This window comes from Dromiciops gliroides, chromosome 1 (genome assembly GCF_019393635.1).
Source record: "Dromiciops gliroides isolate mDroGli1 chromosome 1, mDroGli1.pri, whole genome shotgun sequence".
Lineage (NCBI taxonomy): Eukaryota > Metazoa > Chordata > Mammalia > Microbiotheria > Microbiotheriidae > Dromiciops > Dromiciops gliroides.
The window spans coordinates 57748590-57769384 of NC_057861.1; the positions used below are offsets into that span (position 1 = coordinate 57748590).

Genomic DNA, 20795 nt, shown 5'->3' on the forward strand with positions numbered 1-20795 from the left:
GATTGAATAATTGTCGAAATGTTAATTTTTTTTTTTTTAAGTTCACAGACTGGGGTAGCAAGCTGGCACAGTGGATAGAGCGCTGGCCCTGGAGCCAGAAAGACATGAGTTCAAATCCAGCCTCAGACATTTACTAGCTGTGTGACCCTGGGCAAGTCACTTAACCCCCATTGCCTCCCCCCAACCCCAAAACATTCACAAACCTCAGGTTAAGACCCCTGGCAGAAGGTTTAGCTTAAATGGAGATGCTGCCAGATGGAACATCACAGAAGGCCCTTCATCCACTTCTGTGTGGGATCCTGCAGGGGACAATCTGGGTCCCAGAGCTTTATCTACATAGGGAGGTACTTGGCTTGTGGCATGCCTTCCTCTCCCCTGGTCCCTAACTCTTCTATCACCCACCAAGTCAGAGTAGCCATTTGTGGATCTGCTTATTCACCAGGGGCCGGGTTTGGAAAGAATGAGGCACACTTCAAAGCTTCAGAAGTGGGACTAGCTGTGTAACCTTGGCCAAATCACTGTACCTCTCTAAGACTCAGGTTCTTCATGGATAAAGCCAAGGGCGGGGGGGGGGGGGGGATCATAGCGGCTTCTGGAACTAGGGATAAAAAGGTGTGGGCTCCCAGTCTGGTCTGAAGAGCCTACGACTTAGAATCAAGTTTTCTGGATCTGAGTCACGGCACTGCTATTTAATTTATATGCTTCATGGCATTGGGCAAGTCCCTTCCCCTCCCTGGGGCTCTGTTTTCTTACCTATAAAATGAAGGGGGTGGATAGGATGCTCTGTTGGGTCCCTCCCACTAATGGTATGCTAGCATCCTATGGCTAATATCTCCATCATCCATGTCAACAAGGCCTTCTTGAAGAACCTTTGGCCACTAATAACACTGACATCCAGATGGACTGGGGCCTGTGTTCCTAGAGCTGGGAGCTGGGAGGGAAGATGGTGGCCAGGCCCCCATTCCCCTGGGAGAGGCCATTTGGCCCCATTGAATATGGGGAGGGTCCCACGAAGAGATAGGGGACAGTTGGCAGGGGACATTACTGACTGCTCACAGCTATAGTTGGAGGCATAAAGCACAGAAATGAGGTCTGCTGAATTCACCAGACCACCTATCGTAGGCTGAACCCCTATCAAAGCCCAGGCTAAGAGAGGATGGGGGACTCCCCATAGCTGGAGATGGAATTCAGAACCCAGATCCTTGGAGGCAGCCAATGCTGTCCTGTGTGGCTGGTGAATGTCTGGTGTGAATAGAGAAGGGTTCTTTGGGCCTGGACACCTGGCAGAGTATAGAGCCACTCAGATGACCAAGGGGAGCTCAGAGCCTGGCCTTCTTGTCTGCGGGCTACTTGGTGTCTGACCTGGATGCCTGAGGCCTCTCGGGCTTGGCCTGTATCTCTGGAGAGAGATGGAGCCATCCGTGGCCTAGTATCAACATCCAGAGGTCAGTGCGGTCACTCAGGTACCAACTTGAATGTCCGGGGGCCGAAGCTGCCTCTCCCCCTCTGCCAGGAAGATGCCCAAAGCCCGGTGCAATAGGTGCACACCCAGCCGTCTGCGCCGATGGGCTGGCCAGCTTGCTACCACACCGTAGTAGTGGCCTTTCTTCTGATTGGAGAGCACCTGCATCCCTGAAGAGATAAAGAGACCCACATCCATACAGAGACAAGGGAGGAGGTTCCATGAGAGAATTTGTCCCACCCCAATAGAAAGTCCAGGGTCTTCCCCAAGGAAGGGGGCTTGTAGGACAGGGCCTTTCCCCTCAGCTCCCCTGACTGGCACGCACCAAGGGCATCCACCAGGCATGCCTCCCGTGTGTAGGCTTCTACCGCGATGACGTTTTGGAAGCAGTGCAGGGAGACCACCCCGTGGCCACTTGCCCAAATGTTCAGGATGCGCTGCACCTTGGGGCAAGTCTGTGGAGAGAGATGCTAGGTTGCTGATCCATCAATTCAGTCATCTTTTTTGTACTCCCCCACTGCCTGCCTCTCCACTTTCCCTCTTGCAGTCCCAGTACCTGCTTCTGGCCATTCCTTTGATGGCGCAGGGCCTCGGAGAGGTGGGAGTATGGGCGAGTCCGAGTGCCCTTGCCCACGTAGAAGATAGCATGAATAAAGGTCTGGAAGCATTCAGCTTGGCTCAAGATGTGGCATTGGGAAGGCAGGTTCTGGGTCACCCTTTGGTAAAAACAATTGTTTCCACAACATAGATGATACACCTGGTTGCCAGACTGGCCCACGCTTTTCCTAAACTACCTATTGATGCTCAATTCATCATCCCCTGATCAGTGTCCAAACCTCCTTCACTCCACCACGGCCCAGATCAGTGACCATTATCCATTAAGAACTGGGAGCCAACTTTGTATGTTTTTAACAGTTCTCATGTATTTTAGATGTTGAATTTTTATCTCAAATTTTTGCCACAAACTTTTCCCCAACCTATTTTCATTTTGACCACATTTCTTTTTGTTGTACAGAATGTTAACATTTTATATCAAGACATCTATCTTCTCCCTAATAATTCTTTCTATTTAAAAGGGGAAAAAAAATCTTCCTTCCACAATTAAGATAAATGCATGTTTCCATTTCCTTCCATCTTTTTTTGGTAGTTCTTTCTTATGTTTAAGTCTACCTTACATAAGAGTGGAATTCACCGGGCTTTATGGTACAGGATGCAGGTCTAACTCCTTTCCCACCATGCTGCTAATCCATTTACCTTTTTAAAAAAGATAAGTGCTTCACTCATAGTCTTTTTCATATCATCGGCACTTATTCTCAACTCTCACTCTCTGCTAACAAACCAACCAGTTTTCCCATGTCCATTTGTAAATGACAGAGCTTTCTCCACTTCCTTTTTTCCCCCTTTAAAGTTTAATGAACACTTCTCTTTTGCATGCATTTTATTAGGTATGGAGTGGACTAGATTCTGGGTGAATGCCAGAGCTGGAAGGATCCTTAGAATATAGACTACAGGATGTCAGAACTGGGAGGGCCTTTAGAACACAGGATGGCAGAGCTGGGAGAGCTGTTAGAACACAGAAGATCAGAGCTAGGAGAGTCCTTAGAACACAGAATTTTAGGGTTGGGAGGGACTTTAGAACTTAAAATGATAGAACACAGCATGAGAACAGTAGAACTAGAAAGGACTTTGTCATTGTTGTTTAGTCATACCTGACTCTGTGGCCCAGTGGACCATAGCAAGCCAACACTGTCCATGGGGTTTTCTTGGCAAAGATGCTGGAGTGGTTCACCATTTCTTTCTCCAGTAGATTAAGGCAAATAGAGATGACTTGCCCAGAGTCCCACAGCTATTAAGTGTCTGATGCCAGATTTGAATTCAGATCTTCCTGACTCCAGGCCCAGAGCTCTAGTCCATTGAGCCATCTAACTATCAAGCCTATCCCTTTATGTTATGGTTGAGGAAAGCAGGATCCCAGGAAGGGAAGGGGCTTTCCCCAAGTCACGCAGAAGGAGCCTGGGCTTGAACCCAAGTGATTGTCCCTCCGAGGCTCTTTCCTCTATATACCAAGATACTTATCTGTCCTCCTTGCTGGTGTTTTACGTACCTGGGGTCCAACAGCAAGTAGGTGAAACTTGACTTCACAATCCCTTCACGCCACCTCTGGCTTGGATCTGGCTGGTCAAACTGCTGGGCTAGGACATCCTCATCATCCTGGGCATTAGGGACACAGCCTGTCTGCAGGGCCAGGGTCAGCTCTGGGCTGTAGCCTGCTGGGGCTGGACCATGTCCAGGCCAGGAGAGGAAATGGGGTCAGAGTGCGGCCTCATTTGGGAGTTCATTGTAGAGCGGGGACAGCGTTTATCGAGACTTACCTACTCATGAGGGAAACAGAGGCCCAGAGAAGAGACTTGCCTAGTCACACAGTGAATCACTGGCAGAGCCAGGACAATTAAGCCGGGAATTTGTTTAAAATTCCCAGATAATTGGGAAGATTTCCTAAGATTCTCTTCCATGGGTGTGAGATTTCTTTCCCCTCGGAAGCCCTAGTGAAATCCCTCCTCCTCCCACTGAGGGGGAACTCACCAGCCGGTCCCCTGGGGCTCCCCTCCTTCAGTCCCTTCAGGCGGTGTTGTCTGGTGAAGGGAGTGACAGGGCCTGGGCTCTCTCCGAGGGCCCGCAGGTGCTGCAGCAGCTCCTGGTTGGAGAGGGTGGAAGGGTCTCGTGGTAGGAAGGATGTGAATGGATGACAGCTATGTTGTCCATCCATAACTGGGTCCTCAGAATGCAATAGATGCTGGCCAAGGAAGCTGGGCCCAGCCTTGGGATCAGCACGTACAGGTTCTATGGGCTCTGGCCCAGAAGGCTCCACAGGGAGCAGTTGGGGGTGCAGGATTGGGCACGCCCTCGGTGGCCCTGGAAGCTTCCTGATGAGGCCTTGGGGGACATGGTCCTCTTCATCTTCACCATCCTCTGTCAGCCACATGCTAGCCCCATCTTCACTGCTCTGGGAAGTCTTGTCATCAGTCAGGAAGTCATTAGATGGGATGTCTTCTGTGAACTCAGCCAAGTTGCCGGTTGCTCTACCCTCTTCTAAACTGTCCAGGGCTAGGTGGTTTCCTTCCCCGGGACTCTCATTGTTCTTGGATCCTGGGCCACACCTTCCAGGCAGCACCTTCAAGGGTGGGCCCTGCTCCACACTCTTGTCATTATGGAAGGCCAAACCTTGGAGTTTGCATGGTGTCCTGGTGGTAACAAAATCTTGGGGCTCTGGGGGGGAATTCAGCACCAGTCCCCTCAGCTGACCATTCAGATGGATCACAGGGTCTATGCCCGACTCATCTAGAGTGGGCTGGGAGTGCCCAGCATTCTGTACCATGGCCCTAAGCTCAGCCCTCAGGGCTGCATAAGCCAGATGCTTCCTGGGGGGCCCCGATGTCTGGGGAACCCTGCTATCTGGGGAACACCTGCCCAAGGGCACTCTTTGGCTGGGGCTGGTCCCTGTGGTGCTGCCTGGCTGGGACCCACTCCCGCTATTCCAGGGCTGAGATGGTACAGCCCCAGTGGCATCTGGGATTATGGGGCTGGAGGGGACAGCACTGGGTGTTTGGGCATCAGGGCCAAAGGCTTCCACTGCAGTGAGGAAGGAGTCACCAGAGGAAGTCTCTGTATCAGCAGGGAGAGAGCTGAGGACTGTCTCATCTTGATCTTCACAGGAATAGTCTGAGCCTGGGTGAAAGAGGCAGCTGTGGTCTGGGGAGATATCTTCCAGTCCCAAGTGGGGCACAGAGCCCAACCTAGGAGTTGGGGAAGGTGAGGAAGTGGGTTGGGGAAAGAGGGGCACAGGAAAGCTGAAGTCAGGTCCAGAGAGTTTATCCAGTCCAAGTCCTTTCCCCTGTGAGAGCTGAGGATGAGCTGGGAGAGTCTGGCTTGGGAGGGCATGCCTGGTCTCCGAAGCTTCACCCTCCAGCTCGCTCCCATCCAGAAGGGCTCTGACTCTGCTGCCCAGGGGCCTCGGGCTAAATGTCATATCTGAAAGTCCCCAGATGCTGGTGTCAAGGTCCTCTCCATTCAGGGCGGAGAAGCCATTGACTTGATCCTCTCCTCTGCAGAGGGTCTGGTAGGGGAGCACCTCCTCCTCAGGGCCAGCATGCTCCCTCAGGATCTCAACACACTCCTCCTTCCCCTGCTCCAGGGCGAGGTCCAGCGCCTGTTTCCCATCCTAGGAGCAAAGCCTTGAGAAGACTAGTTCTCCCCACCCCACCCCACCCTCCCGGACCTTGTGCTACAATCCCATTCCAGAGGACCCTGCCTTTCCCCACCCACCAAGCTCCACCCGACCCCTCCAAACCCCTGGGCACCTGGTCCTGAAGCTTGGGGTCACCCCCCTCCCTCAGGAGGAGTTTCAGGCACTTGTAACAGCCCCAGGATGCAGCTACATGCACAGGGGTCAGAGCATCTTCAGACCTAGAGACAGGGGGGCAAGCAGAGCCTGGGATCACAAACTGCGTCTTTAGACCAGGGGCTTCCGGATAGTAGGGGCCACGCCCCCTTCAGATTGGTGCGGGAGTGGGGCGCCCTCAGACCAGTTACTCGGAGGATGCACGTCTGTTCCCTTCTCCCCGGCCCGCTATAGAGAGTGGCGCTGCTGGGAGTTGGTCGGGGCAGGAAAGGGAAGTTGGAGCAGGGATTTCCTGGTCCTCACTGAGGGGGGTGGTCCCCGGGCCACGCCGGGGAGGCCCAGCAGTGTCCCCGGACGTCAGGGAGGGTGCCTGGGGAGCGCTGGGCGCTGGGTCCTGGATCAGTACCGGGCATTGGGGTCCGCTCCGTGCCGCAGCAGCACAGCCAGGCACTGTAGGCCGCTGTCCCGCTCGTTCCCCGCCGCCAGGTGGACCGCGGCCACGCCGTCCGGCAGCACCAGGTTGGGGTCAGCTCCGAGCTTCAGCAGCGATTCCACCTCCCTGGAGGGAGCAGAGAAGCCTTGGACCGGAGCCCGGGGCCCGGCCGGAGCTGGCCGACCCCGGATCGCGCTCCGGACCCCGCCCCCCGGCGCCCCTGGCCGAGTCCCGGGCCCCAGGGGGATCAGAGCCCCGAGTTCCTGGGTCGAGCCTGGGGCAGGGAGCTTCAGCGTCCCTGGCCGAAGCCCTTCCCTCCTTTGGGAGGAAGACCCCCGGCCCCGGCAGCGCAGGAAGGGCCGGCCTCTCACCCCGCCTGCCCGTCGAGCAGCGCCTCGCGGAGCCTCCGCGCCAGAGCCAGGGCGGCCGCGCTCGTCCCTGGCCCTGGCAGGGCCGAACCCGGGCCATCTGCGCTCTCTTCGGTCCAGTCCGCTGTCCACGGTCCCATCGCGGCCATTCGAACTTCCCTCGCTGCTCTGTGCGCCTGCGCGGCCCGAGCCGCCCGGCTATTGGTGGCCTATGGCAAGGGGCGGCGCTAGATGTGCAGCCGCATCTGGGCTCCTGCAGCTGCTGAGCTCTCCCATCAGACGGTTACTTAGCCCAGACCCCAAAACAATTGAGATAAGCAGCTGGATGGCGCCTGGGCCCGGGAGATAAAGCGTGGGGCGGGGTGGGTGGCAGCCGCGCCAGGGGCTGCGCAACGGGCAGCAGTGGACAGCTCTCCAGTCCTGGGGCGTCAACCCGGAGTATGTCCACAGCTAGGAGATCCCCATTTACTGCACAAATGACGACATGGACGGGACAGGGATTACCCAAGGTTACATGAGAAGGCATGAGTGAAGCCGGGACTACCAGGCTGTTTGGGAAGGGCGTGGGGCAGCAGCTTGGGGCAGAGGCATGCCTAGGCCCTGGGCTCCCCGACTCCCCTTGCAGCAGTGGGGCAGCAGTCCAGCTACTAGCTAGCTTTGCTTAAGGATTTCCCTTGGGTCTGCAATTTCTCTCCCAAGGTTAAATATCAGGTCCGTGGCTGAAGTCAGCCTGAAGTGAAACACAGAGGCCATATTTGTCTCCAGCACTGATGACACAGCTAAGGGGGGGTGGAATGGGGTAGATACTTCCTCAGGACTTGGCCAGGGTCCATAACGAATGGTCCATAACCAGAGGGGACTTACTGCCGATTGGGTACTTGGTACCAGGGGGCTGTTTCAAACCAAATCAATGTAAAGATGAACTTCCTAATAATTGGAGCTGTTGGTGATGAAATAAGGCTGCCAATGAATTCCTCATCACAGGAGGTCTCCAAGAAGCCAGTGGACTGTCAGGAACACCATGAATTCTCAGGCTGAGATTTTAGTTACGACCCCCTCTTTCTGATTCTGATTCTCTGAAAATGTCACTAAAGGGTTTAAGCTAAAGTATTTTCAGTTATCATTGACTTATAGAATCTTTGATGTGAAAGGGAGCCCCAATGTCTCCAGTCCTCCAGAATAGGAATCCCTTCTATCCCAGCTACGTCATTGGGCTACCATTTGAATACTCTAGTGAAAAATTCACGATGTCCCCAGGTAACTCACTTTTAAACACTTCCATTTAGGGGCAGCTAGGTGGCGCAGTGGATAGAGCACTGGCCCTGGAGTCAGGAGTACCTGAGTTCAAATCTGGCCTCAAACACTTAACACTTACTAGCTGTGTGGCCCTGGGCAAGTCACTTAACCCCAAGTGCCTCACTAAAAAAAAAAAAAAATTTCCATTTGCCAGGATGTCCCTTATATTGCAGTAAAAGCTATATTCTGTTGCTAATTCTGCCTTCTAAGGCCAGAGCTCTCAAGATACTTAAAGACAACACCAATTCCTCTCAAGTCATCATTTCTCCATACCCAATACACCCTGTAATTCCCCACCATCTTGGAGCTAATTGTCTTTTCGGGGAACAAGGACCAATTCTGTTCCCTGTTTCCAGTAAAGGATAAGGATTCTCAATCCCACTGATTCATTAAATGATGGAGTTCCAGGGAGAATTTTTTTTTGCAGGGCAATGACTTGCCCAGGGTCACACAGCTAGTAAGTGTCAAGTGTCTGAGACCGGATTTGAATTCATGTCCTCCTGAATCCAGGGCTAGTGCTCTATCCACTGAGCCACCTAGCTGCCCCCCATGGAGAAAATTTGATAGGGAAATGTTCCCACAACACTATAAGCCCAAGTCCTTAACAGATAGTCTACTTGGGCCTCAGCTTTAGGCCACAGATATGGAACTAGAAGGGAGGCCAAGACCACAGAGATGGAACTTGAACCCAGCTCCTCTCACTCCAGAACCAGTGAGTGGTCTTTCCATTGCTCCGTGCTGTGAGCCCAAGGCAGTCAACTGGTCTCATGACCAGGCCTGAAGTAGCAAGGGCTGGGGTGGGGGAAGAAATGCAGTTTCCTGCTAATATCCCCAGCACCCCTTTCCTCTCCCCACCCGAGCCTCAATCTCAGAGGTAGAGAACACCACAGATAGTCTTTAGTTCCCGTTCTATCTGATGGCTAGTACTTTTGGCAAGGCTTGGTGCACCGGCACGCTGCCAAATCTACCTCCTGAAATTCTGCCCATTGCTGCCCTCTAGGGCCAAAGCAAGTCTGGTCCCTCCTTCCACTTCACAGCCCTTCACACCCATGAAAAGAGACATCACGTCCCTTCTAAGTCTGTTCTTCTCCAGGCTACATATCCTTTGTTCCTTCAAACCATCCTCACGGCACGGATTCCAATCTTACCATCCCTCCTCCCCCCCCCCATCCTGGATAGTTTCCCTCTTCAAATCAGGCTCATTCAACACCATTTCTCCTAAAATGTGGCCCACTTGAACACATACCCCTTGAGTAGGGACTGTGGGTTTTGTGTTTGACACAAAGTAAAGTTTCACCCAGAACTGAACAATGTACTTGAAATGTGATCTGGCCAGGGTAAAGGGCAGCAATATCGCCCTCATTCTGGTCATGATGCCAGGATCCAGCGGAGGGACAAAAGACAACCACCTACCCAGATGCAGAACATGATACTGATAGTTTAATACATAGTCAAGATTGGGCATCATGGGGCCCACAAGCTGCATTTAGCTTTGTGGTGGGACAGGCCCATGTACCCACATCAGTCATTGATTGAGTCTCACCCAAGAGCCACCATCTCCAATGGGGCCACAGCCACTGTTCTTAAGGACCCTTTCCCAGGGCCTATGGAAGAAGGGGTCATCCCAGGGAAAGGAGGGGAAGGAAGAGCCTGGAGGCTTGAGGCAGGCCTTAAACGGTGGCTTCCATTTCAGCAGGCTCTTCTTCCTCCAGGAGGCTGTAGGAGGCATGTGTCTGGAAAGGTCTCTGCAAAGGGTGGGCCAGCAGTTTGGCCATGCAGTTGTGCAGCTCCACAGCTGGCCCTGACAGTGAAACCTCATACTTGTAGCTGGTGCCTTTGGAATCCAAGCCTCCAAAGAGGGCGTATGTGTCCTGGGTGAGGGCGAGAAGGGGCCAAAGACCATCAGATATGGGCACACACGCATCCACAGGCACACAAAAAGGTGAGGTCCTATGCATAGGCATTCAAAAGAGAAATCCCCTGGCTCAGGGAAGGGCAAAGAACCCCTAGCTCTGGTCTTCCCCACATTCCAAAATGGCCACCTCTCCATAGGGCAGGAACACGTGGAAAGGACTCTCCAAACTCAGTAAACACCCTCAAACAGCCATATTCTTGTGGAGGTTGGGGGGGGGCAGGGCGGGGAAGACTAGGGGCAGGAGGCTGTTTGCTGCCTTCGACAAATTCAGACAACAGCTGGCCTGTCCTTTGGGAAGGGGGTGGGGGCCAAACCTGTGATTTCATTGTTGTCTGGAGCTCCTAGTGAGGAGGTCTCAAAGTATGGCCTGAGGGCCCTGGCAATAACCTGCCCAGGGTCACACAGCCTATATGTGTCAGACAGGGCATGTCCTCAACTTTTCAGAAGCAGCCTGGACTTGGGAGTCAGAAGTTATCTTCGTCCTATCCCTGTCCTTATAAGACATGTAACACTGGATAAGTGATGACTTCTCTCAAGCCTCAGACTGTAAAAATGGCCGTTATTATTCTTGTCCTACCCTCCCAGGACTAACGTTTTATAAGTCCCCCCCCTCCAGTTTTGACATTGTGTTTTCTAAGACCCCCCCCTCATTAGTTCTGATATTCTATGTTTTATAGTCTAAGGTCAAATGTATAATTTAATCATGGAGGTTGTTGTTGAGGCTATGACGTATCAGTGAGTTACTGGGAAAGACTTGGGGCGGGTGAGGTTCTACACTCCTCAGCCAAAAATCCCAAAGACCCCTAGTCCTAAACCTCATACCTGTTAGGGCCAGAAGGGATTTTTGAGTTCATATAGTGCACCTTCCCCCCAAACACACTTTACAAAAGGGGAACCGAAGGCCTGGAGGTGGAGGAATGACTTGCCAGCAGTCAGATGGTGAGTATACCTTGTTCTTCCCTCTTCTCTTGCCCCATGCCCCTGCCCCCATACACATACACTCTTGTCTCTCTCTCTCTCTCTATCTATCCATCTCAAAAATGCTTAGAATTGGGGACTTGTCCACAGTCAAATAGTGAGTTAGTGTCTGAGCATATCCCCCCATAACCACACGGTGTAAGCACATTTACATCTCGCCTCCACACCAACCCTAGCCTCCTTTCTAGGACTTCTCCTTCACAAAGTGGCAAAAGAGAAGGAGAGCTCAGAATGCAAGTCCCTTGTTGTCCTTGTATTCCTAATGCCTCTGAAAGTCCCAATGCTAGTGTGAACAATCGGGGGTTTGCCAAAGGGACGGTATCTGGTGGATGGTATCCGGTGGCATCCACATGGCTTTTGCAGCAGTGGGACTGCCTTCCATCACTGGGCCAGGTCACCTCCTTCTGCTAATGTGCCAGGGGATATGTATTTATTTCAAATATTAATCTTGGTTCAAGCTTTAGGAAACTCTCCTGAATACATTCTCCCCCTTTAGATCTGCCTTCTCAGGAACAGGCCCCCCTGGCACTCAAGAAGTGATGACCTAGGCCCTGGGGAAAGAAGGGTTAAACATGTAGTGAATTCCTAGCTAACAAAGTAGCTGTCATACCTGTCATGGCAAGGGCAGAGGATTCAGAGTCAGAAACCCTGGGTTAGATTCCTGGCTCTAAGAGAATCACTTAACTTCTCAGGGACTCAGTCTCAACATCTGTGAAGATGAAGAGAAAATAACTATACTACCTCTTGAGAGACATGTTATAAGGAAAATGCCAGGGAAAGTGTAAAATGGCACAGACTTGAGATGTTATTCTAGTCTCACAGAATTAAAGAAACTCGAAGTTGGAAAGGACTCAGGAGTAGTCGTCTGGAATGGGAATCACAATATTCTGGACGAGCGGTCGGCCAGTCTGTCTGGAAGGCCTCTCTCTAGGGATCAGGAACCTACCACCTCCTGAAGCACCTCATTCTATTATGGGAGAGCTCTAGTTACAAAAATATTTTGTCGACTCCAACACTGAGTCAAAATTCACCTCCTTCAGCTTTCACCCATTGTTCCTAGGGCTGCCTTCTTGGGCTAAGCACAAATCCAAACCCTCTCTTATACTATGTGTCTCTGGATGCCTACAGACAGTGATCATGTCCTCCCAACTGGTCCATTTTGTCCCCTTGAGTTTCCTTCGGCTCTTCAGACTGTACAACCCCAAGCATCTTTCTCCAAACGTTCTAGCTTGTCAATGTCCTTCTTGGAGAGAACTCAACAAGATACTCCAGATGCCAAAGGTCAGTGGGACCATCAACACCCTCCGTCATCCCGGGCACAATGGCTCTACTATTGCAGCTACAGATCACGTCGACTGCTCTGGTTGTCATATCACACTGCTGACTCATACTGAGCCTGAGATCCACTAAAACCCCCAGATCAATAACATCTCATCTTTTTCACTCAAACACCTGTCTAGAGACTTCTCCCTATTTTGAATTTGTGCTGGTGATTTTTAAAACTCGAATGTAGGACCTCACATTTATTCCTAAAATATTTTCTTTTACTAGATTATGCCCATTATTCTAGCCAGTTAAGATCCTTTTGTAGAATGATATGTTAGCCACTTCACCTCAGCTTTTTTGTCCTCTGTAAATCTGATGCTTTCATAAGAATGCTGAACTGCAAAGAGTCAGAGACAGATTCAGGCACTCCAGCACTAGAGGCCCCACTCCTGGGTGATGCTGCAGTAATTAATGACCACTTGGCATCCACTCATTCAACCAGCATCAAATTCATCTAGGCTATCATTGAGCCTGTATCTTTCCACTTTAGGCCTGAGATACTTGGTTGGATGCTTTTCCAAAATCTACTGTAGGATGTCTTTGGGATACATACCCCTGACCTACCAACTTGTGACTGTGTCTGATCAGAGCTGAGGTCTGTCCTGGAGGACCTCCCGCTGGCTCTCAGAGCGCATCACTTCCCCTTCTATAGGCTCAGATACTCCCCCTTCCATAAAATGTTAGTCTTCTTCCAGGACATGAAGCCACGCTTGCTATGCTATAGTTTGGCAGCTTTGCCCTCATCTCTCAACTCACCTTCCAGCTGGTCTCCTCTTCTTTTTCCTCAGTACCGTTGTGGATATACACCACATCAAAGAAGAAATATGGACACTGAAGCATTTTCTGCGGGGAAAGAAAAACATCAAACTCTTTCTCAGAAAGGTCGTGTGCTCTGCTAGAAAGGGGCTGGTATTCTCCTGGGAGTCAGGAGAAGCCTGAGTTTAAATCCCACTTCTGACCATTAGCTGTGTCCCTGCAGGATCTCAAGCTTTAGTTCCTTCATCCGTAAAATGGGGATAATACCTATGGTCCTGCCCATGAATGACAGGGCTGCTGTGAGGAGCAGATTGATATTGTGGATAAAGTATTTCACAGACCCTAAATGTGTGACCAAAACTTTAGGGTGGTAAAAAAATACTGCATCAACTCTGTGACTTCCACACAGATCTGAATCCTAAATCTTCTCCTGACAAAGAATGTTTTCTCCCCCATCAAGGAAAATGGATTCCACAATAGTCCATTGTCCATGTGCAACAACACAGAGTTAGGAAGTTCTTCCTGATAGGAATCTGTTTGTTTGTTTGGTTTTTGGTTTGGTTTTGGTTTTTTGTGGGGCAATGAGGGTTAAGTGATTTGCCCAGGGTCACACAGCTAGTAAGTGTCTAGTGTCAAGTGTATGAGGCCAGATTTGAACTCAGGTCCTTCTGAATCCAGGGCCAGTGTTTTATCCACTGTGCCATCTAGCTGCCCTTTTTTTAATCTTTTTTTTCCTGATAGGAATCTGAATGGAGATGGCCATGGTGTGCCCATGTCTTCCAGCCTGGCACATCTGTCCACTCATTCCTTTTCTGACAAATCTTTACTAAGTAACTATGTACACTGCACTCACTGTGCCAGGTACCATGGAGGAAGGGAGAAGAGGGGATAGGACAGGATAAATGAGGCTGGGTCTTTGCCCTCAAAGATCTCACAACCCAACAAGAGCATATGAAATGTATGCAGAAAAAATACAAAGTAGAATATGGTAACTGCCTGGCAAGACGAGGTGCTATGAGATGGGTTAGGGAGGAGTCACCTCTCATTCAAGACCAGATTATAATTCAAGAGGGGGTGGTATCTGTAATGAGTCTTGGGGGGGGGGGGGAGGTAGATTATCAACAGGAAGCAATAGGGGAAGGTCATTCCATGTATAGGAATAGTACCAAAAAAAGGTAGAGAGGAAGAAGAGTCCAGGATAAGCTTGGAGCCAGTCAGCAGTCCATTCTGGCCAGAGTAGAAGGTATAGGAATGGAAGAAGTGTGAGATCAGGCTAGAAAGGTACGGTGGGACTTGACTGACAAGGGTCTCGAATGCCAAGAGGAGGAGTCTGGTCTTTCATTGGTAGAGACTGGAGAGCCATTGACAGGTTTTGAGCAGGGGAGTGGGACGATCATGGCAGCAGACCAAAAAACCCACTCTAGAACCCTACTCCCACACTGTCCGGTCCTCAGCTTTGGAAGGGCAGTTCTTCTCCAGACATCCTACCCTTCTCATCACCTACCTTTATGGGCTCCATCATGGCAAACTGGGCCTGGCAGGCAGGGCGACTGTACACCAAGATGGTCCGTACTACGTAGGGGGGTGGGATGGTCTGCACATTCTCTGTGACTGGAAGCTCAATCTTCTGCTGTCTAGACCAGCGGAAAGAAAGGGGCATGTGACATTTCAGAGCACCTCTGATTTCCTGTCAGCTAATCCTTCATCAACGTCATGCTATGCCCCTCCAAACACATCCAGCTAACATGGTACTCTGCCGCCTAAAATGCCAATCTAATCTTTGTGTCAGCAAATGACAACAGCAGCAACTTACATAAGGTTGAACAGGCTGTCCAAGTCTGGTATTGGAGAGATAAGGACCAGTGAAAATGCCAGTAATGACCAGATCTCCATCTCTGGAAATGTGGGGTTCCTTCTTCAAGGCCTCCACAACTTCTGGGTATCCTGTTACCCTCATATCTCCCAAGGTCTCATTTCAATCTGCCCCTCAAAGCCTGGGAAGCCCTCCCTTTCTATTCTAGTTAGTAAACAGGAGTGCAGGCCCACCATAGGAAAAGGCAGGTGGGCCAGTGATAACCTAGAGCCTTTTGAAAATTACTCTGGGGCAATCAGATCACCACAGGAACACCAGAGGAGAAAAGCACAGGCTGGAAAGAGAAGGAGAAATTGGGCAGGGCAGAATGTGGGGTAAGAACAGAGGAGGCTGGGAAGTGGGCAACACTGGCTATGTCCCAGGAGAGACTTTCTTCCCTGATAACTTTGGAGGTAATGCCATCAGTACTGAGCAATGCTTCAGCAGGGCAACTGAGCCCCCTCCTCTCTGCATGTGACCACCCCCGCCCCAGCCTCCCCTTTGTCTCTTTCAGAAGGATACTGAAGGCCATGCAGGTAGCCGTTTCGAGGTCGTAGAGGCAGCTGCACAGCTCCCTGGGGTCAGAAGTCAAGCCTGAGAGCTACAAACAAAAGCAAGGCTGCTCACCTGTTTGTCTTTTGTGGTCTGTGGGTCCCACCTCCCAGATAACCATTGGACAGGTAGACAGCTCTTTGGCTGCAGGTACTATTTTTTCTATGTGTCAGCTTAGTTGGTCCTAGAGACGTCCCCGTCCCTAGGGGCCCTCTTAGGCTAATCCAACTTTTCTGAGGATCTGAGGTAAGGCAAAAGGGGAGGGGTTTTACAGGGCTCAGTAACGAGGAAGCTTCAATGTAACTGGCAGTTCTCATCCAATGCCACACCTCTGTGGCCTGTGGTTTCTCATGAACTTGGGTCAAACTTATACACTATCACAGAAAGACAAAGTTGTATAACAGAAAGACTATCAGACTGGCAATCAGGAGACATTGGTTCAACTCTTCCACCTACTAGCACGTCCCCTCTCTGAACCACATTAATTTGCAGAATTAACTGGGGCAGACATGTTAGCCAATCCTAAGGTCCCACTCCCAGCTCGGACATACTCTATTTTAAACTTTCTCCCGGCTCTGACTCCCTATGTTTTAAAGTTCCAACTAGCTCCACATTCCATGTTTTAAAGTCCTTTCCAGCTCTAGGATTAGAAGGCACTTCATCTATGACATCCTATGTTCTGTGTTCTAAGATCAGGTCCACCCAGCTTTGACCATCTATGATTCACTCAAGGTGAGGAAAAGGTCCTTGCTGTAAGCTGGAAATCAGGGGGAAATGGAAAAGAAACAGAAGAAGAGGGATTGCCTCCTCCCATTCTCACTTACCCAAGTGGTGTCGTCATTTACCACTACCAGGGCAAACTCGTGGCACTTGTCAATCTTGTGTTTTGTCCGAACAAACATCTCGATCATCTTCTGGGACACATTCAGGGCATTGGTTTTTGAGCTGTTCAGGGATGACAGAGGACACTCAGTGGGCTCTGGGCAGTGCCAAAGCACCCTTCAGGTATGGAGAACCACTATGGTTTCTCCAGGGATAGGCACCCCCAAGGCTTAAGATGTATCTTGGGAATGGAGGCTCCATGAAGCTGTCACTTGTCTGGGCTAAGTCACAAGGGACTCCTTATTATCATTAGCAGTCAGTGTTATATTCCATGGGATGCCGGGCCATAGGAGAATCAGGCTAAGACATCCTCCACCCATGCAACAGTGGGTGGCAGGATCATTTCACCCCTTTCCATGCTCTGCACTTCTGCCCCCAGACCTCTGACTGGACTTTCCCCCTTTCCCTCTGAGTAAGATCACAACTGATCTGCCGACCCAAAGAGCTGAGCTGGCCACAAATGGCTTTGCCCTCCACATTTCTTGTCCAACCAGTTGCCAAATCACATTGATTCCACTCTCCTTCTCATTGCTATTGCTCTCAGCCTAGTTTGCCTCTGGCCTGGATTAGTCTAATGGCTTCCTAATTGGTCATCTAGTCTCTTTTCCCCTCTGACTTGTGCTTCATGTGCTGCCAAAGTGATTTCCCCACTACACGGGTACACTCTGCTCTCTGCTAAAGCATCACAGGACCAATGTCAACTTTGTTACTCTAACCTTCCCATCTGTCCTCACCAAAGGGTCCAAAGGTGAAAGGGATGCAGGATCAGAGAGTCCAAATGGGCTTATAAACTAGGGGAGAAAAAAACCCCTCACCCATTAAATGACTCCAGTTTTGGCAAAGACATTTCCTCTGACAGGTCCAGGCATATGATCTGTGTTAAAGACAAGGAAAGACGGGGAATGAAGAACAGTTTACACCCACTTCAACCCTCCTCCCTGCCCCGGCCTATCCCCAGCAAATCATTCAGCCCTCTGAACCTCAGGCAAACTCCAAAGGAATAGCGTCACCCCAGGTCAACGGTACCAGCCCTACTATTAGGACTTCTTTTCTAATAAAAAAAAAGTCACCCCAAGAATGGGACTCACCTGAGACACAACAATCTTGGTTATGGCTTAAGTCAACCAATAAGGACTTAGTAAAAACCTATATAAGACTCTTTGTAAGATTTTAAGACTCTATTATTTACTAAATGTGTGACCCTGGATAAAACACATTTAGTCTCTGAGCCTCAGTTTCCCATTTGTAAAATGGAACCAAACAATCCTACCTCAAAAGACTGTAGTAAGGGGGTAGCTAGGTGGTGCAGTGGATAAAGCACTAGCCCTGGACTCAGGAGGACCTGAATTCAAATCCATCTTCAGACACTTGACACTTACTAGCTGTGTGACCCTGGGAAAGTCACTTAACCCTCACTGCCCCACCCCACCCCCAAAAGACTGTGGTAAGGATCAACAGAGGTGCACAGTACTTTGTAAACTGTAAAGTGCAATAAAGGTGAGCTAATAATAATAATATAATCCAGTCTAACTGTGGAGTGGGCACAGTGGGCAACAATTCCATTTATAATGGCAGGAATTTCCAGTTCTATCAAGAAATCCTAAGCAACCCAGCTCTGATCTAACCAGCCACAATGTACCAGAATTCTAGGCCATTAGAGTTGGAAGAGACTTTTATGATCATTGACTTCAGAAAAACTTAGGAAAACTTGTATGAACTGATGCACAGTAAAGAGAGAATATACAAATACTGCAAAGACAAACAACTTTGAAAGACTCAGGAATTCTGATAGATTCAATGACCAGCCACAATTCCAGAGGACACATGAGATAAAACATGCCATCTACCTCCTGTAAGAGAGGTAATGGACTCAGAATGCAGACTGACAGTTTTTTTAATGATCAATGTGAGAATTGCTATGTTTCACAATATGTGTTTTGAACAGGGGTTTTCTTTTAATTAATTGAAAAAAAAAGTAATTCAAAAAATCATTTAGTCCAACCTCTTCATTTTATAGGTAAGGACACTGGAGCCCCAGGGAAGGGTATTCTTGTAAAGTCAAAACGAGAACCCAGGTTCTTCCCAATTCTGGCTGGGGAAAAGGGAACAAAAAGAACTAATTTTCAGTTCTTGGCCAACTGGCTTCAGGCTGCTATAAAAGCAGCTTCCCATAGGGCAGCACCAGGCTGCAAAGTGAGAATTATATTATCTGTACAACTGACAGCTCTGCACTGAGGGCTCATGCTACCGAAATTAGTGCTAAGACAAAAGTCCCCCAATTTCTGCAAGTCAGAAGCTGATACATACCACCTTCTCCGGGCAATTGACCCTGGGAGTCCGAACCTGAAATTCTGGAGTCTGTGGCGGCACCTGCCAGGGCTTGCCATTGTTGCTGGGTGGGTTCTGTGGACTGTCGTCAGCACTGGCTGCCTCACCCTCCCCTTCACTCCGATTCCCCACGCTTGCTTGGGCACTCAGGGCTCGGTCTTCAGCTCCCTCTGGGTTGGATCGGGTCCGAGGTCTCTGCTCAATCACACGATCCTCCTCTTCATCTGCAGTACTTCCCGATTCTGCTGGCTCCATGGTTGGGGACCTCAAGCTCAAACTGGAAACTCAGCTCAGAAGTCAGGCCAACCCTCTGAAACAGTATCAGGGAAAGAGGAAAACAGTTGGGAAGAGTCTATAGAAAGACAAGTCGAAGGGACAAGGGCACTCATCTATTTCACAGGGCCAGAGTCAGCCAACTCGTTATCAGACATGTAAATAAGAGTCAGTGGGGCAGAGTGGAAAGAGCACTTAAGTAGGAACCAGAGACCTTGGTCCAATTCTACCACCTATATAGCCAAGGGCAAATTGGTCCTTATTAGCACTGAGATGTTATTCCCTCTACAAAAATTTAATGCCAGCTGGGGTCCTCCTGTCAGTCTGAAAATGTTCCCTTTGTACCCTCTGGCCTCATTTTTCTTCTTTTAAAAATAGCTATACTAATTCTAACTTTGTTTCATGAGGAATGGCAGAGATAACATAAAGTACTAATAAACCATGCCATGAGGGGCCACCGTGATGCAAGTTATTATTGCTATATACCCCGGGACTGTAGCTTTTTTCCAATAGTACGTGCTGAACAAAAATTACCTGGCCTAAGAGAAGCAAGAACAAGTGGAATTCAATCTGTGGGTGCTCTGAAATGGGGAAAAAAGTATAGGCTTAATATCAGAATTAGGAGAGGCCTTAGAACACAGAATGTCAAAGGAAGGGGAGCCCTTAGAACCCAGGATGTCAGAGCTGGGAGCAATTTTAAAACAAAGATCACAGAATGTTGGAGCTGGAAGAAACTTTAGAATAATGAATATAGAATATACTGAGAGGGATCTTAGCATCTACGTTCTCAAGGGTCTCCAATGTGAAACAACACCTGTTGTCTTCCAGAACCAGTGCTAGTCACTGGGGATACAAACCCCCCAAACCGAAGCAAACCCTTCCCTCAAGCAGCCGACATTCTATCAGCAGAAAATACATGCCCGGGTAAATAAATACAAAATACACAGGAAACAAACACAAGGCAATTTCCGGGGCAGGCACTAAGCCCGGGGGATCAGGAAAGGGAGTTCCCAGTTGATCCTAGAAAAGAACTAGGGATTCCAAGAGACAGAAGCTGGGAGGGAAGCTCTCCAGGCACTCCAGTCCCGCCTATGCAAAAACACGGAGGCGGTAGATGATAGGCCGGGCACCTGGAACGGCGACACAAGCCAGTAGCACATCGAATGTAGGAGAGGCCTCGGACGTTATCTGGTCCGGCTCCATCCTTTCCCAGAAGAAGATGCTGAGATCCCGAGAGGTGCGGCCCCGGACACCCCTCCCCGCCAGCGGGCAGGGCCCGCCATTCCTCCCACTCTTGTTTCCCTCCTAAGGCGCTGGCCGCAGGCCGGGGCTCGGGAACTCCGCCGCAGCCTGTCCTAAGCTGACCCCGCCTCGGCTCTCACCGTCCAGAGTCTCTTTCCCGTCTGTCACTTCAACAGCGGCAGCTCCGCCTGGAGGCCGCCATCTTCTCCCCGCCCCCGGAAGTAGGGCCGCCGAAGAGCCTGCTGGGAGTCGTCGGAGTTTCCGGAAGACGGAGCGGCAGCGAAAGAGGATGGAAAGGAGGCGGGATCTTAGGGGGCGTGGCCTAGCATCCTCTAAAGACAGGCTAACCGACCGTTATGGGGGCGGGGCCTAAAGGCTGAGGGCGGGGCCTGCGTTAATTTCTCTCTCCCAGCCTTCCTGCACTGCTTGGATATCTGCCAGAGGGTAGAAAGAAGCTTGTCAAGGGGATTGAGAGAATGTTTTGTAAACAATTATGTTATCCCAATGAAATATTCCTTTTTTTATTTTTAATTTTTCTCAATGTAAAAATATGTTTTGAGTGTCAAGTTTTTCTCCCCCCCTTCCGAGACCAGCAAGCAATTTGATATAGTTTATACATTACTATCACATTAAACATATTTCCACATTAATCAGAACAAAAGGGGAAAAATGCAAGAAAGAATAAACAAGAACGATAACAAAAAAGCAACAACAAAAGTGAAAATAGTATGCT

At 50.0% G+C, this 20795-nt stretch overlaps 2 protein-coding genes across 6 annotated transcripts; both read right to left on the bottom strand.

Annotated features, from left to right (window-relative positions):
• Positions 1-142: 142 nt before the first annotated feature.
• ANKLE1 (ankyrin repeat and LEM domain containing 1) lies at positions 143-6816 on the bottom strand. Its single transcript, XM_043976591.1, has 8 exons — positions 6666-6816; positions 6268-6420; positions 5821-5926; positions 4046-5681; positions 3567-3738; positions 2019-2178; positions 1788-1917; positions 143-1632 (listed from the first exon to the last, which is right to left on the bottom strand). The coding sequence occupies exons 1-8, from the start codon at positions 6809-6811 to the stop codon at positions 1460-1462; spliced, it is 2676 nt and encodes an 891-aa protein (XP_043832526.1). The 5' UTR covers positions 6812-6816; the 3' UTR covers positions 143-1459.
• Positions 6817-9491: 2675 nt separating this feature from the next.
• Positions 9492-20335, bottom strand: BABAM1 (BRISC and BRCA1 A complex member 1). 5 transcript variants are annotated; one of them, XM_043978780.1, is made up of 10 exons: positions 20203-20309; positions 19355-19401; positions 18563-18857; positions 17035-17093; positions 16162-16282; positions 15308-15386; positions 14747-14771; positions 14438-14567; positions 12934-13020; positions 9492-9829 (listed from the first exon to the last, which is right to left on the bottom strand). In XM_043978780.1, exons 3-10 carry the CDS (start codon positions 18800-18802, stop codon positions 9629-9631), a joined length of 942 nt encoding a protein of 313 aa, XP_043834715.1. In that variant the 5' UTR covers positions 18803-18857; positions 19355-19401; positions 20203-20309; the 3' UTR covers positions 9492-9628. The 5 variants fall into 5 exon arrangements, with proteins under 5 accessions (XP_043834715.1, XP_043834711.1, XP_043834713.1 ...); XM_043978776.1 differs by having other exon boundaries at positions 18527-18857; XM_043978778.1 differs by lacking the exon at positions 20203-20309 and adding an exon at positions 19951-20185 and having other exon boundaries at positions 18527-18857.
• Between the last annotated feature and the right edge of the window lie 460 nt (positions 20336-20795).